This window comes from Aegilops tauschii, chromosome 5 (genome assembly GCF_002575655.3).
Source record: "Aegilops tauschii subsp. strangulata cultivar AL8/78 chromosome 5, Aet v6.0, whole genome shotgun sequence".
In the NCBI taxonomy this organism is placed as follows: domain Eukaryota; kingdom Viridiplantae; phylum Streptophyta; class Magnoliopsida; order Poales; family Poaceae; genus Aegilops; species Aegilops tauschii.
Genome location: NC_053039.3, coordinates 262776818 through 262790870, shown reverse-complemented (window position 1 = coordinate 262790870; position 14053 = coordinate 262776818). Strand labels below are relative to the sequence as shown.

The 14053-nt window shown below is 55.5% G+C and overlaps 2 protein-coding genes across 2 annotated transcripts; both read right to left on the bottom strand.

Annotated features, from left to right (window-relative positions):
* Positions 1 to 10725: 10725 nt before the first annotated feature.
* LOC109732226 (uncharacterized) lies at positions 10726 to 11469 on the bottom strand. Its single transcript, XM_020291422.1, has 2 exons — positions 10890 to 11469; positions 10726 to 10805 (listed from the first exon to the last, which is right to left on the bottom strand). Exons 1-2 carry the CDS (start codon positions 11467 to 11469, stop codon positions 10726 to 10728), a joined length of 660 nt encoding a protein of 219 aa, XP_020147011.1.
* A 1683-nt stretch (positions 11470 to 13152) lies between these two features.
* LOC109732225 (uncharacterized) lies at positions 13153 to 13702 on the bottom strand. Its single transcript, XM_020291421.1, has 2 exons — positions 13441 to 13702; positions 13153 to 13379 (listed from the first exon to the last, which is right to left on the bottom strand). The coding sequence occupies exons 1-2, from the start codon at positions 13700 to 13702 to the stop codon at positions 13153 to 13155; spliced, it is 489 nt and encodes a 162-aa protein (XP_020147010.1).
* Positions 13703 to 14053: the final 351 nt, after the last annotated feature.

Below are 14053 nucleotides of genomic sequence, written 5' to 3'. Positions count from 1 at the left end.
TGCTGCCGCTCGAGTGTTAGCTCTTCGCGGTGGCGGAGATCACGAGGATTAGGTGCGGCATCGAGTGCTAACTGCTGTTGGTGTGCTGGGGCAACTCGCACCCCGAATGATACTCACAAATCTCTCTTACTGAGACTGTGGTGTCCTCTAGTGTGATCAGTTAGGTGCAAAATGTGTACGTGGATTTGTAATTAGCGCACGAGGTCGAGTGGTCGTGGTTGTGAGTCTGCTGTTATGGTGCTGCGCGAATAAAAATCTATGTCGTGAAGATATATACGCTGCAGCAACTCAGGGAAAGAAATCTCACTTGAATTTTATCGAGGGTGAAAATTAGTTAAATCAAAATTAACAGCAGTAAAACTGCTCACATAATTGAAACCAAATATTTGATCCGTCGCACAAATTTTGGATACCACGCACAAGTTACAACACATAAATAAATACCGGGATAATAAACACAGCGGTGACGTCTACAATAAAAATGGTAAACGGACAGGGTCCTGAGAAAATGTCTCTGGTACTGGGGCACACTCCTCTTCTATCGGGGGAAGCGGGTTGACCAGTCAATGAACGCGTCTCTCCTGGTCAGGCCTCAGTGGTCTGCCAATAGCGATCCGAGGATTTAAATCAGCGAGGCTCTGGAGATAACCCATTACCCGCTGAGTCAAATGCTCCTGAGCGATAACATACTGGGCAAGGTTGGCCAGTACTGGATCTCTCTCAATTCGTCCATCGGGAAAGATGCTACTTCTCCGGGTGCTGCACGACTCGGAAAATAATAATATCCTCGTTCGCTGGCATAGGGTACCGCGAATCGAAGACGAGCGAGCGCTTCGTACGCAGCAGCTTCTATGGCCATATGCGGAGTCGGCATGGATTTCCCCACGAAGGAAACTTCCGTTGGGTCTTGGTTTGGGTTTGCGGGAGGGATGTGCACCACTGCCCAATATTTCGAGGTGGAAGGGGTGATCCTTGATTTGAGCAACTCGTACTAGGGTGGATGGATGGCACTCATGGTACTGCAGGTAAAGTTCCACAATAATTTAACAAAACTACCCGGGGTTGCGTCTAGGGTCCTCAGATAAATACTGGGGGTCGGCATGGCAAAGAAATGGCTGTGCGTGTTGTGCACAAGGTGAGGGGTACTTGGCAAGGTCACGAGGTGGCCTTTTATATAGCATTGGGGCTGGGTTATCTACCGTGGTGAAGGGTAACTAGTTTGGGGTCAGGGTCAATGCCACAGATACACATATCTCATAAATGTGACGCATTGCTGTGGGTGTCGACGGGTGTGGTTTTGGTAGCTGCGCCCGGAATTTAAAAGATGCATCTGCACGCTGACGTACTTATGCATGGCTACTACTCCAAAAATAGGGGCACACGAGCCGACAGCATTTAATAATGGTGATACAGGTTCACACAATTACAAGGCATGGAAAAACTAAGGCTTGGTACTACTCGAGTGACTTAGTCTACTTCGTTAATGTCTAAGTGGGCTGGCCTTGTGGACGCCGAGGTTTCTCCACGGGTTTCACCGTCGGGATTTGCTGGATGAGGTTGATGGGCTGCAGGGTCGGGGTAGTGGTGATGACCATCGCGGGGGTTGTTGGCCACAATCCCGTTGGAACGTGTTCCCAAAAGGTGACGAAGCGCTTCTAGGGACACCAAAGCATTCTGGTCGATGGCTGGGGCAGACCTCAAGGGCTCGATCGGGTGTCCGACAGCATGACTGGGTTGTCGGCGTCGGGCTCCACTTCTCCTCTCGCCGGGGCTCGGCGAACCAGTTCTCCACGAGCTGCGATCAGATCAAGGGTGATTTGATCGAACAGTTGCTCTAGTGCGCTTACATAGCGCACCAGATGCAATAGTGCAGGATCTGTCTCGTGATCTCCGTTGGCAACCTGGGGCGGCCTTCCATACCCGTCACGACTGGGGTAGTAGTAGAACAAGCGACAGTTAACTCTGGGCGACAAGTGCCGGAGTTGAACTATAGCTTCTCGAGCTGCTAGCTGGATGGCTTGTGGCTCAAAGGAGGTTGTCCTCCCAGTGAACCTGTAGGGGCGTTCTGGCGACAGACCCCTACCATAGATGTGTACAGTGGCCCAGAATTGACGGCTCTCACCGCTCATGAGTCCTTGGTACACAACGTATTCTGGGGGCTCTTCTAATGCATAGGCACGGCGGGTGAGGTTTGCAAGCACGGTCACAAAACCTCCAAGGTTGGTGGCTGTGGTCTCATTGTGAACAATGGGGCCAGGCATCGAGGCTTGGTTTGGGAAAGAGGCTGTGATGTGCTGTGTTGAGGCTAGCGTGCCCTTTTTATAGAAAAAGGGGACGGAGTCTTCCTTCGCACGCTTGCGAAAAGGACTATTTAGGGGCCGATCACTGCGCGTGATCGACAGGCTAGGCTGATAGGTTGGGCACCGACTGCCAAAAGGCGTCGGGTCACTGTGTGGCTATCTTACACGAGAAGCTTGGCCGGGGTTAGGTTAAGGTCGGGTGGGTTGGTTAACCTAGGTTTGTTGACCTGGCTAAGATAGGATTAGCCAATGGTCAGCCTGGCTCTGATTCCAAGTCTATCAGGACCGGTTTGATCGGGATATCAATTTTCCAGAAAATGGCCCTTGTGCTCACCAGCCCCAGGATTACTGTTAGCTGATGAGGCACCAACTTGATATAGAAATTCCAAGCAAAGTACAAAATATGTAGTACAAGACCATTGTGGCCTATGAGTACAACACTTGGTTTTCTAGTGGTTGATGGCGGAAGCGGTATGTGGTTCATCTGCGTCTATGGGACTCCATTTCCCGCAGGAACAGCTGACCAGGATAACTCCTATCTTCGCGAGGCTGCTATCATCATTGCGTAGGTTCCGGGGCTGTCATCGCAATGCTTATCTCCATGCGAGGAATCTGGCCAAGACAACAGCCAGGGACAAGCCAGTGAGTACTTTGGAATGTACTCACAAACATTATGAACGCGGGTATAATATAACAATGGATAATCATACTCCGAAATATTCTATGATCATAACATCTGTCATGAATTAAACGAAACCCACGATGCACACATGCAGGTAAAAATATGAATATGCAATACGGGAGTAGGAATAGAATGTACCGATCGAGTGTCTGAAGCGACGCCTCGAAAGGGAAATAAATCATGCCTCAGTCGGGCGTCTGAGCGACACCACATAAAGGGCTTATGAATAAAAGTAAATAACAAGCAAGCCACATTCGGGCGTCTGAGCGACACCACATAAAGGGCTTATAAATAAAAGAAAAAAACATGCATGCCACCGTCGGGCGTCTATGCGACACCACATAAAGGGCTTATGAATAAAAGTAAATAACAAGCATGCCACAGTCAGGCGTCTGAGCGACACCACATAAAGGGCTTATAAGAGAATAGTCACAGTGAGTATCCAGGAGGTAGCGCCGTCCCAGGGATACTCAATAATTCAAACAATGTAAACGGTTAGTCCACAATAATAACAATCATAATCCTCATATGTCATAGGTCATAATCAATGCTCTGGTGTAGCCGTTTCTCCATCCGAAAACCGTCACTAGACCCATCTCAGACTGTAGTCCTTACTCATGGACATGGCTATCCAAATAGATTTAACCTCTGCAGAGGGTGTACTCTTTACCCACGAGTAACGGATTTATTTAGTCCATCGGGACTAATTCCGCCTACGGCCTTTTAATTGAAAACACGCCTGACCTGCACACACCAGCTTAACTTACCGGTGTCTGGAATCACCCACGACACCTGTCAAGCAAAACTCTAAGTGGGGAGGCTACAACCTCGACGTAGCATGGGATCAAATTTATATCGCGCGCTCTAAGGGGTGCCCCCCTCTCGGTCCCAACCGGAAACACCCATGCCCCCGGACTAGGTGGCATGCCTACCGGATGCATCCGGTATCTTCCACCATGGCCTCTCTGTACGGTGTGTGCTGGAAAGGGGTTGACAACTTACTGAACCGGACCCTACCTGCGGCAGGGACAAGTGGTAGTACAAAACAAGTATGGGGGTTACTGGAACAAGACTCGATCTACGGTCGACTCAGGGGGTTCACGTATTCCCTGTATGATTAGCATAACCAAAATACTTCAACCAACAGACAGAAATACCACTCATCGTACCTCATCATGCCATACCGGACACACTCGTCTCGGCGAGGAACTAGGGACAAGCTCGTGTCTACCCAAGACCACGACTTTCCCGGCTTCCTTCCGGTATGCATGAGAAGCTCACGAGGATGATCACTATCACCAGCATACCCATTTCTAACAGCAAAGAATCTCCATTGTGCACTCATGCGTATGATTTTATCGTCACACAAAATAACGTATGCTCCAAGCCAAGGTGGTGTTGTAACCGTATCCACAACACCCAAAAATATTATGCCAGAGTTCAGAATGCTTGCCTTCAGGTTGTGGAGAGGAAGTGTGCATTCCAAAATTTTTTGAAAGTTTTCTTCTCTCTCCATTTCCTATTTTGAAAAATATTCAAATAACACATATTTCAAAAACAGTACAAAAAGTTGTCCTAAATATTTTTGAAATAAATCTTAAAATAAACTAGATGAAATTTGAGAGAGGTAGGAAAAGGAATCAACTCATTTGGAGTTTTATTTTAAAAGATATAGCCAGTCAAAGTTCTGTTTTTAATAAAACTAGAAAAAGAAAACGTTTCGAGGAAAGTACGTTTTTGAAGCAGAGGAGACGTACTCACGGGTTTTACGCGTCCACTTAAGCACGTGGGGCGGGGCTGGGTCACTGATAGTGGGTCCAGTGGGCCCACTGGTCAGGTTTGACTAGTCGTTTCTCCCTCCTCTTTCCCTGCCGAGGGGGCTTCGGGTGGTTTGGGGGTTTCGAGCTACGGTGGTCCTTGGTCGAGTTTGAGAGGCTGGGCGCTCCGTGAGGTCGAGGGGAGTGGTGTGGTGGTACTAGATGGCCGAGGAAGGCTATGACTGCGACGGATTGAACCGGAGCGTGGCGGCGGCCGAACTGGCCGGAGACGGGGAAGAAAGCTTCCCGACATCGATTGCTGGGTGTTGGGGGCACTAGGGGATAGAACGAGGTTGCCTGAGTGCTAGGTTGAGCTCGGGGTCCCCTTATATAGGCGCTCGAGGTCGGTCCCGCGGTGGCCGTGGATAAGAACGCCGGGGACCGTCGTTCTGTAGCTGCAGGGCGACGTGGCGGTGACGAGCGCGTGCCGACGAGCTTGTGGATGAGCTCGGGCTGTTCCAGGGGGCAACTGGCGCGCGCGGGTGGCTTGGGCGGCACCGACCATGGCAGGAGCCCACTGCCACGCCGCCGTGCCGCCAAGGGAGCCCTGACGGCGGTGCTTTAGGGCGCCAGGGGTGGCTTGGAGGGTTCTGGCGAGTGGGCGAGGGCAGGGCGTGGCTCGGCAGGCAAGCAAGGGCTAGGGGCGGGACGCTGCGAGGGCGGCAGTGCGAATCGGCGGCTCGGTGCGCGCGCGTGCAAAACGTGCGCTCTGGGCGCGCCCAGAGCGTGCACGCCAACTGTTCGGCCAAATGCCAAAGCGTGCCATAGGGCTTGGGTGAGGCTGGCAACTAGCAGACCTAGGTTAGGAGTAGCTAGGATCTTAGTGGACAAGGTTACTGGGTTAGAGGATTAGGTACACAGTGCAAACTAAAAACCATGCCAAATCTGCCCATGCACTCAAGGTGTTCGACAGAATGCAAAGCGCATCTAGGTAACTCTTGGAGTGGCCAAAAACTCCAGATCAGGGTCTCCCTAGATGTAGGTGAAGATGGCAAGATCATTTGGCCAAAACTAGAAACTTGCTAGTGCAAGTTTTGCAAAACTTCAGTTTTGGACAGAAAGAAAAAGGTCTCATTGCATGCACTTAAAATCCTCCAATGGGTTCACTCTCCTGGACTTAAGGGTTTTGCAGGGTGGTTTATGAGTAGGAAAAAGCTCAGGGTTACTGGAGCAAGATAATTTAGGGTTGCAGTACAAATCACTAAACTGGACCAGAATGAAAATGAGGTTGATATACTCAAATTTTTCAAAGAACATCACTGGGTTTTAGCATAAATTTGAATTATATGCATCTACTGACATCTCCAAACACTTGGAAGAATTTTTAAAGGAATATATAAATAGGTTGTAGTGCAAAAATACCTACTGGACCAGATTTGAAAAGTTGATGTAGAGCTCAAAATCTCCAATGACCAAAAGATATTTTTGCATAAAAGTGATGTGGAAACATCACATGACATCCCCAAATTTTGGTGGAAATTTTAAATGCATTTGTCAAATGGTTGCAGTGCAAAAGAGGCTCAAAATTTATGAAAGATCATTTTAAAAGAATAAAGCTCAGGAAAAGCAATTATGCAATTAAATCCACTGATGACGAATTGTTTTATAGAGAGAATATACAAGTCCAATAATCCTTTTGGAAAATTTCCACTTGAGGTAAAACCCACAATATTAAAGAGAAAAAGGGTTCTGAAATCAAGAGATAAATCCAGACAAATGGAAAAGTTTAATTTCCTGGCAAATTTTTAATTAATAAAACAAGGTCAAAATTTTGGGGTGTCACATCCACCGAGGGCACCGCGTTCCGGAGGAGCCGGTCCGGCATCGTCGGTCGGGATGAGGAGGAGGAGCCTGCAGATCCAGATCTTGGCCTGGACTCGGCCGATACCATAGGCTTGGCCTAGCGGGACTGGAATAGGGCTGAGGCGGAGCTGGAGGCGGCGTCGGTCTAGGCCTGGGTCAATGTCGTGGCAGCGTGGGCGCGAGCCGGCGAGGAGTCAGCGTGGCCGGAGATGCCGGCGGGGACGATGGTGGCGGCGACGGTCTTCGAGCTGTCGTCGGTGGGGGAGCGCGGCCAAGGAGGCCATGCGGATGTGATGGACCTCGACCGGGAAGTCGTGGTTGTTGGGGACGACACCCCACCACAGACCGATGTGGTCGAGCGGGCGGGGGCCAATGGAGGTGGCGGCGATGCCGTCTTGATGGAGGCATCGCAGATGGCGCCGCAGGGGGCGCCCCAGGCATCGACGAGCGAGGCGCCACTGGTGGTGGCATCGCAGGCCACCTCGGCTGTCGAGCCGGTGGTGGCACCATAGAGGGCGCCGGAGAAGGCGCTGGAGGAGGCGTCGGACACAGGGGGCGGTCAATGGAGAGCACGCCCTGGCGCTCAGGCCAGGGGGCGCCGGCCCGTCGGGTTGCGGCCAGCACGGGGCGGGACCGGCGAGGTCTTCTTCGGGCCCTAGACCCAGGAGGATGCCGTGATGGATGCCGTCAGCCGACGTCTGCGAGGGCGGACGGACCGGATCTAGGCCTTCGCCCAGGCCGAGGTGGAGCAGACGCGGGAGCTGGAGCGCGCCGTGCTTGTAAGTTCTTTCCTTGTCTTCTGCTTTTTCTTTTCTGTGGCTTCTTCTTTGTGGGGGCGCGCTAGCGCACCCACTAGGTGTAGCCCCCGAGATTCGGGCCAACTACGTAGTAGTTGGGTCGAATCTTAAACTGTTGTCTTGTGCTGACCATTACTTTCTGCAGCCACTGGATTCCTACCGGGTCAGCGTCTTCAACCGGCTCCTGGACCAGTATCGGCAGCTCAAGGAGCAGCTTGCCGCCAAGGAGGAGGAGCTCCGCGTCACCGCAGGTATTTTTCTTGTGTGCTCTTTTTTAGTGGGGGCGTGCTAGCGCACCCACTGGGTGTAGCCCCTGAGATTCAGGCCAACTGCATAGCAGTTGGGTCGAATCTTAAACTGGTCCTTTGTTTCTGAATCTTCTTTTTGCAGCCAAGGTGCTGTCTCGAAAGACCAGGCTGTCTCGGGCTGGCCTTCACTACGACCGGCTTGTTGCCGACGCCGGCCGGCTTGAGGCCAAGGTGGCAAAGGCGAAGGCGGAGGCGACGGGAGCCCGGTAGGCGCTCGATGAAGCCAGCCAGCTGCAGGAGCAGCTCGCGGGCGACAAGAGCCATCTTGAGGCCGAGGTGGAGCGCCTCAAGACGGAAGCCGTGAAGGTTGTGGAGGCGCAACGGGCCCTTGCCGAGGCGGACCAGCAACGCGGCAAGTTGGCCGACGACAAGGGCCAGCTCCAGGCCGAGGTAGAGCGCCTGAAGGGGCTGGTGGCCGCGGCGGAGGAGACCCGTCAAGGGGAGACCCGCCGCCGTGAGGCATCCGAGAAGGCGACCGAGGCCAAGGACGCCGAGTTGAAGGCGGCCCTTGCCAAGGTTGCCGACTTGGAGAAGACGCTCCAGGAGCATGACCGCACCATTGCCCGGGAGCAGCGCGGTACGTTGCTCGAAGCGCAGCACCTGGAAGAGTCCTTCTCTAACAAGTGCTTTTCTTGGGTTCTGCCGGGTTAGGATCCCGGCTTCTTGTCCTTGGTGATTTTTTCTAACTTGCTTTGCTTCCTGGCAGGGGCCTTCCCGGGGACCCGCCAGCTGGTGGAGGAAGCCGACCGCTTTCAGCGCGACCCGCTGGGAGTCGTTGGCTCCGGGACCGACCCACAGGTGGCTTGGAACTGCTCTGAGATCGTGATTGCCGCTGAGGCTCTTCTGCGAGTCTTGGGCGAGCAGATGGGGCGGCTCTTTGAGGCCGGCGCGGCGATGACGGCGGCCCTGTGGCCGGGCTCCGTCGGTGCCGAACAGCTTCATGCGGCTGGCGCAGTGGTTGGAGATGGGACCAGACCGGCTCCACGAGTGGCGCGTTTCACCCGCTCGTGCCGGTGCCGAGATGGCGCGCAGGTTTGCGGTGTCTTGGCATCCGGACCTGTCGCTGGAGGCGTTGATGGGCCAGCGAGCCGGCTCAGAGAATCAGCTGCAGGCGGAGGCCGGACGGATCGCTGCCCGAGCCAGCTACATTGTTGGGTTCGCCTTCCACGACGAGTTCCATCCGGACCAGGCGGAGGATGGCGGAGTCGTGCCTGTCGACGACTATGTCCTGCTTCTGCATGACCCGGAGGGTAGCTCCGAGGAGATGGGCGTCTACTGCGATGTGGGTGCCGAGGAGGAAGATACCGGCGCCTCGGCGGACCTGGAGGCCATCGAGGGGGAGCCGTCAGCTGCGCAACCCGGCGCTGGAGATGCCTGAGGCTGCCCTGCTATATCTTAGTAAAAAATTCTATTAGGTAGCAGGTCCACCCACCCACTGGGGGTATTCGGGTGTAATGAACTCTGGGCTTGGGCATGTCCTTAAAATTTGTGATGTGTATATTTCATGGATGCCTGTGCTTTTGCTTTTCGTTTTTTGAGCCATTTTCTTGTGACCTTCCCCTCTTGGACCTCCCCCCGCGAGTCTGGCGGCCGAGGCCCCGATTCGTGACAAAGAGTTCTTTCTTTGAGAGGAGCGTGCGATACTTAGGCTTTCAAAACGTTGAGCGCGAGCGAAACACCCACTGGGCCGGCTGGCGGCAATCCGGCAAAGCCGATTGGTGAGCAGCCGGTCGTGCGACCACTTAAAGTGGCACCGGGTTGGCGATCCGGCGGTCCTTGACTTAGTGTTTGAGGCATGCTGGTGTCTTGGCCCGTTGTGCTTGCCAGCCGATAGCCGAAGCCGGTTTTGTGGCCTAGGGAAGTGGGGGACCGCGGCATCCTTAACGCGTCAGGAACCACCAAGGAAGGCAGCGGGTGGCAACCAAGCCGGCCAGCCACCGAGCCCCCGGGTCGAGCGAGTCGCACCGGTGGTCGGGTTTAAGAGGAAAGTGATGCACAAATGTAGGAGACACAATAGCTTGGTCGGAAAAGGGCAGCCCCCGAGCGTCGTTCGGGGACTCCATAGTTTTCATGCGATTACAAAAGGCAGTGATACATACGTGCATACAACTACATATAAAACGGGCGGAGGAGTTCTGCGTTCCACGGCCAGGTTGTTTCTTCGCCGGCGGTGTCTCTCTTGCGCTTGTTTGACTTGAAGGCATCGATGATGTAGTAGGTGTTACGGTCGCAAAAGGCCTTGCTGACGATGAATGGGCCCTCCCATGGAGGGGACAGCTTGTGCTGGCCGGCTTGCTCTTGGACGAGTCGAAGGACGAGGTCTCCCTCGCGGAATCCGATGGGCTTGATCTTCTTGCTGTGGTAGTGCCTCAGGCCTTGCTGGTAGATGGTTGAACGGGTGAGCGCCAGGAGGCGTGCTTCTTCGAGTAGGTCGACGCCGTCCTCGGGGGCTTCCTTGGCTTCGGCTTCAGTGTACATCGCGACACGCGGCGAGTCGAACTCGGCGTCTGTCGGTATGATGGCTTCGGCTCCATAAACAAGGAAGAACATGGTGAACTCGGTCGACTGGTTTGGCGTGGTGCGGAGGCTCCAGAGGACGGCCGGCAACTCGTCAAGCCAGCTGCCGGGTGAGCGGATGAGTAGCTCGACGAGCCGCGGCTTGATGCCGGATAGGATGAGGCTGTTGGCCCGCTCGACCTGCCCGTTGGACTGCGGGTGTGCAACGGAAGCCAGGTCAAGGTGGATGCCGGAGACGGAGCAGTATTGCGCGAGCGCGCCCTTGGCGAAGTTGGTGCCATTGTCCGTCATGATGCTGTTCGGCATGCCGTAACGCACCGCGATGTCTTTGATGAACCGGACGGTCGTCGGCCCATCCAGCTTCTTGATTGGCCGTGCTTCAATCCACTTGGTGAACTTGTCCACCGCCACCAACAAATGCGTCATGCCGCCTCGGGCGGTATTGAAGGGCCCCACCATGTTGAGTCCCTGGACCGCGAGGGGCCAGGCGATCGGGATGGTCTAGAGCGCTGACGCCAGCTGGTGGCTGCGCTTGCTGAAGCGTTGGCATCCCTCGCACTTGAGAATGAGCGACTCAGCGTCTTGGAGGGTCTTAGGCCAGTAGAAACCATGGCGGAAAGCCTTGGCCACCAGGGACCGCGAGGCGGCGTGGTGCCCGCACTCGCCCTGGTGTATGTCGAGGAGGATCTCAATGCCTTGGTCCTGCTCAACGCAGCGTTGGAACACGCCGATGGAGCTGCGTTTGACGAGCTCGTTCTTGATGATGCTATAGACGGATGGCCGGTGCTGCACTTGTCGGACTTCTGTCTCATCCATGGGGTGGACCCCGTTTTCCAGGAACTCCGAGATGGGCAGGGCCCAAGATGGGGCACTTACCATGGCGAAGACTGCCACCAGGGCGGGTTCCGGAGCGGCAACCCCCGAGCCGGGGTGAGCAGCCCCCGCTATGGGGATGGCGGCGGCTGGGTTGAGGATGGCAGCGGCCGGGTCGACGGCTTCAGCCCCCGGGCCGGGTTGAGGTTCAGCCGGGTTGTCCGGAACGTAGATGGACTCGAAGTCCGGAGACGGCCTAACGGATGGCTTGTGTAGGTGCTCGAGGGAGACACCGGGCGGGATGGACTGCCGAGACGAGGCGATCTTGGCGAGCGTGTCGGCCGCCTCATTTTCCGTGCGCAGGACATGGAGGAACTTGCAGCCCGCAAAGAATCTGAAAAGCTTCTGGACGAGGAAGCGGTAGCTTGCCATGTTGGGGTCATGGGCGTTCCACTCGCCGGAGCACTACTGCACCACAAGATCCGAGTCGCTGTAGCACAGGATGCGCCGGATGCCGAGTTCCTTGGCAAGACGGAGGCCATGAACAAGGGCTTCGTACTCGGCGACATTGTTGGAGGCGGTGAAGTGGATCTGGAGTGCGTAGCAAAGCCGGTCACCCTTTGGGGAGGACAGCACAATGCCGACCCCTAGGCTGAGACGCATCTTGGAGCCGTCGAAGTGCATGCGTCAGTGCGTCGAATCCGGCGGTGGCGGCAGGTACTGGGTCTCGGTCCAGTCGACGAGGAAGTCGGCCAGGGCTTGGGACTTGATCATGGTGCGGGGCACGTAGAGGATGGTGTGGCCGGCTAGCTCGAGCGCCCACTTGGCGACCCGGCCAGAAGCGCCCTGGCACCTGATGATCTCACCTAGGGGGGCCATGCTGACAACGTGGTCTTGGAAGTACTGCTTCAATTTCTTGGCAGTGAAGTACACGCCGTAACACATCTTCTGGTAGTGCGGGTAGTTCTGCTTGGAGGCGGAGAGCACCTCGCTCAGGTAGTAGACTGGGCGCTGGACGGCATGGACCTTGCCCTTCTCTGGTCGCTCGACCACCATCACCGTGCGGACCGACCGCGAGGTTGCGGCAATATAGAGCAACAGCGGCTCCTTCTCGGCCGGCGCGGCCAGGACTAGGGCGGTGGAGAGCATGCGCTTGAGGTCCTAGAAGGCCTTGTCCGCCTAGTCGTTCCATGCGAACGGCGTCGTCTTCTTCATCAGCTGATACAGGGGCAAGGCTCTCTCGCCCAGTCGGCTGAGAAACCGGCTGACCAAGGCCAAGCAGCCGGTGAACTTCTGGACATCGCGCAGCCGAGCCGGCTTGCGCATGCACTCGATGGCCTTGATCTTCTTCGGGTTTGCCTCAATGCCGCGCTCCGAGACGAGGAAGCCGAGTAGCTTTCCGGCCGGGACGCCGAAAACGCACTTCTCCGGGTTGAGCTTGACTTTGTATTCGCGCAGGTTGGCGAATGTTTCCTTCAGGTCATCGAGGAGCGTGTGGTGCTGCTTGATCTTCACCACGATGTCGTCCACGTAAACGTGGATGTTGCGGCCAAGTTGCGGAAGCAAGCATTTCTGCATGCAGCGCTGGAAGGTGGCGCCAGCGTTCTTCAGGCCAAACGACATGGTGATGTAGCAATACGCCCCAAAGGGCATGATGAAGGACGTCTTCAGGGCGTCGGCCGGGTCCAGCTTTATCTGATGATAGCCGGAGTAAGCATCCAGGAAGGACAGGAGCTCACACCCGGCGGTGGAGTCGATGACTTGGTCGATCCGCGGGAGGGTGAATGGATCCTTGGGACAGGCCTTGCTCAGGCTGGTTTAGTTGATACACATGCACCAGGTATTGTTCTTCTTCAGGACGAGGACTGGGTTGGCCAGCCACTCGAGGTGAAACACTTCCATGATGAACTCGGCCGCCAAAAGCTTGGCGACCTCTTCACCGATGGTTCTTCTCTTCTCTTCGAAGAAACGTCGTAGTGGTTGGCGGACAGGCTTGGCATCCTTGCGGACGTGGAGTTTGTGCTCGGCTTACTTCCTTGGGATACCCGACATGTCCTTTGGGGTCCATGCAAAAATATCCCGATTCTCACGAAGGAAGTCGACGAGCTCGCCTTCCTATTTGTTGTCGAGGCGGGCGCCTACGACAATGTACTTGCTGCATCTGGGGTCTTTCGGGTTCAGCTTCACTTTATTGGTCTCCTTGGAGGGCTTGAAGGAGGCCTCGTCAGCCGGCTCCTCGGCCGGGATCGGCACGGTTGATGTCTCGTTGGCCAGGGCGACGATCCAGTCGAGTTGGCGCCGTTCCTTGGCTATGACCAGCGACTCGGCCAGCTTGGCGCCGTCTCGGGCACACTCGAGGGACTTTGAGGTAGTTGCTGGTGATGGTGATGAGGCCCTTCGGACCCGGCAGCTTCATCTTTAGGTAAGCGTACTGGGGGACCGCCATGAACTTGGCGAGCGCGGGCTGGCCCAGCAGCGCATGGTACGCGCTGGACAGGTCCACCAACTCGAACAAGATCGGCTCGTGTCGGAAGTGGTTGTTGTTGCCGAACAGGACGTCGAGCCAGATCCAGCCGATCGAAGAGCAGGAGAGGCCGGGAACGATGCTGTGGAAGATTGTTCGGGTCGGCTCCAGGTCCTTGGCCTCGAGGCCGAGCTTGGTCATGGTGTCGCGGTAGAGGATGTTGATGCTGCTACCGCCGTTGATGAGGACTCGGGAGAACTTGCACGTGCGTCGACATCCGACGATGGTGGGGTTGAGGACGAGGGCATAGCCACCCGGGTTCGGCATGACAGCCGGGTGGTCTTCTCGGGTCCATGTGACCGGGCGTTCCAACCATTGCATGTACTCCGGCTTGGCCGGGATGACGGTGTTCACCTCCTGCAGAAGGACGCGCTCACTGCGCTTGTCATCGCCGCGGCTGGTGAAGACGATGTATGTCCCGTTCTGGGCCAGGTAGACGTCGTCGCGCATCGTGCCACCAGCCGCGGACGGTGGAGGAGGTGGACGCGGCTG

Bases quoted from the DNA above. Each gene is read 5' to 3' on its own strand.
- LOC109732226 (XM_020291422.1), bottom strand. From the start codon at position 11,469: ATGGCAAGCTACCGCTTCCTCGTCCAGAAGCTTTTCAGATTCTTTGCG. The intron at 10,806-10,889 runs GCGAGTGCGGGC...AGACCCTCCAAG, and splicing joins CCTCCTCGACATACACCAGG to ACGCTGAGTCGCTCATTCTC.
- LOC109732225 (XM_020291421.1), bottom strand. From the start codon at position 13,702: ATGACCAAGCTCGGCCTCGAGGCCAAGGACCTGGAGCCGACCCGAACA. The intron at 13,380-13,440 runs GTCCGAAGGGCC...AGTGTGCCCGAG, and splicing joins CCTAAAGATGAAGCTGCCGG to ACGGCGCCAAGCTGGCCGAG.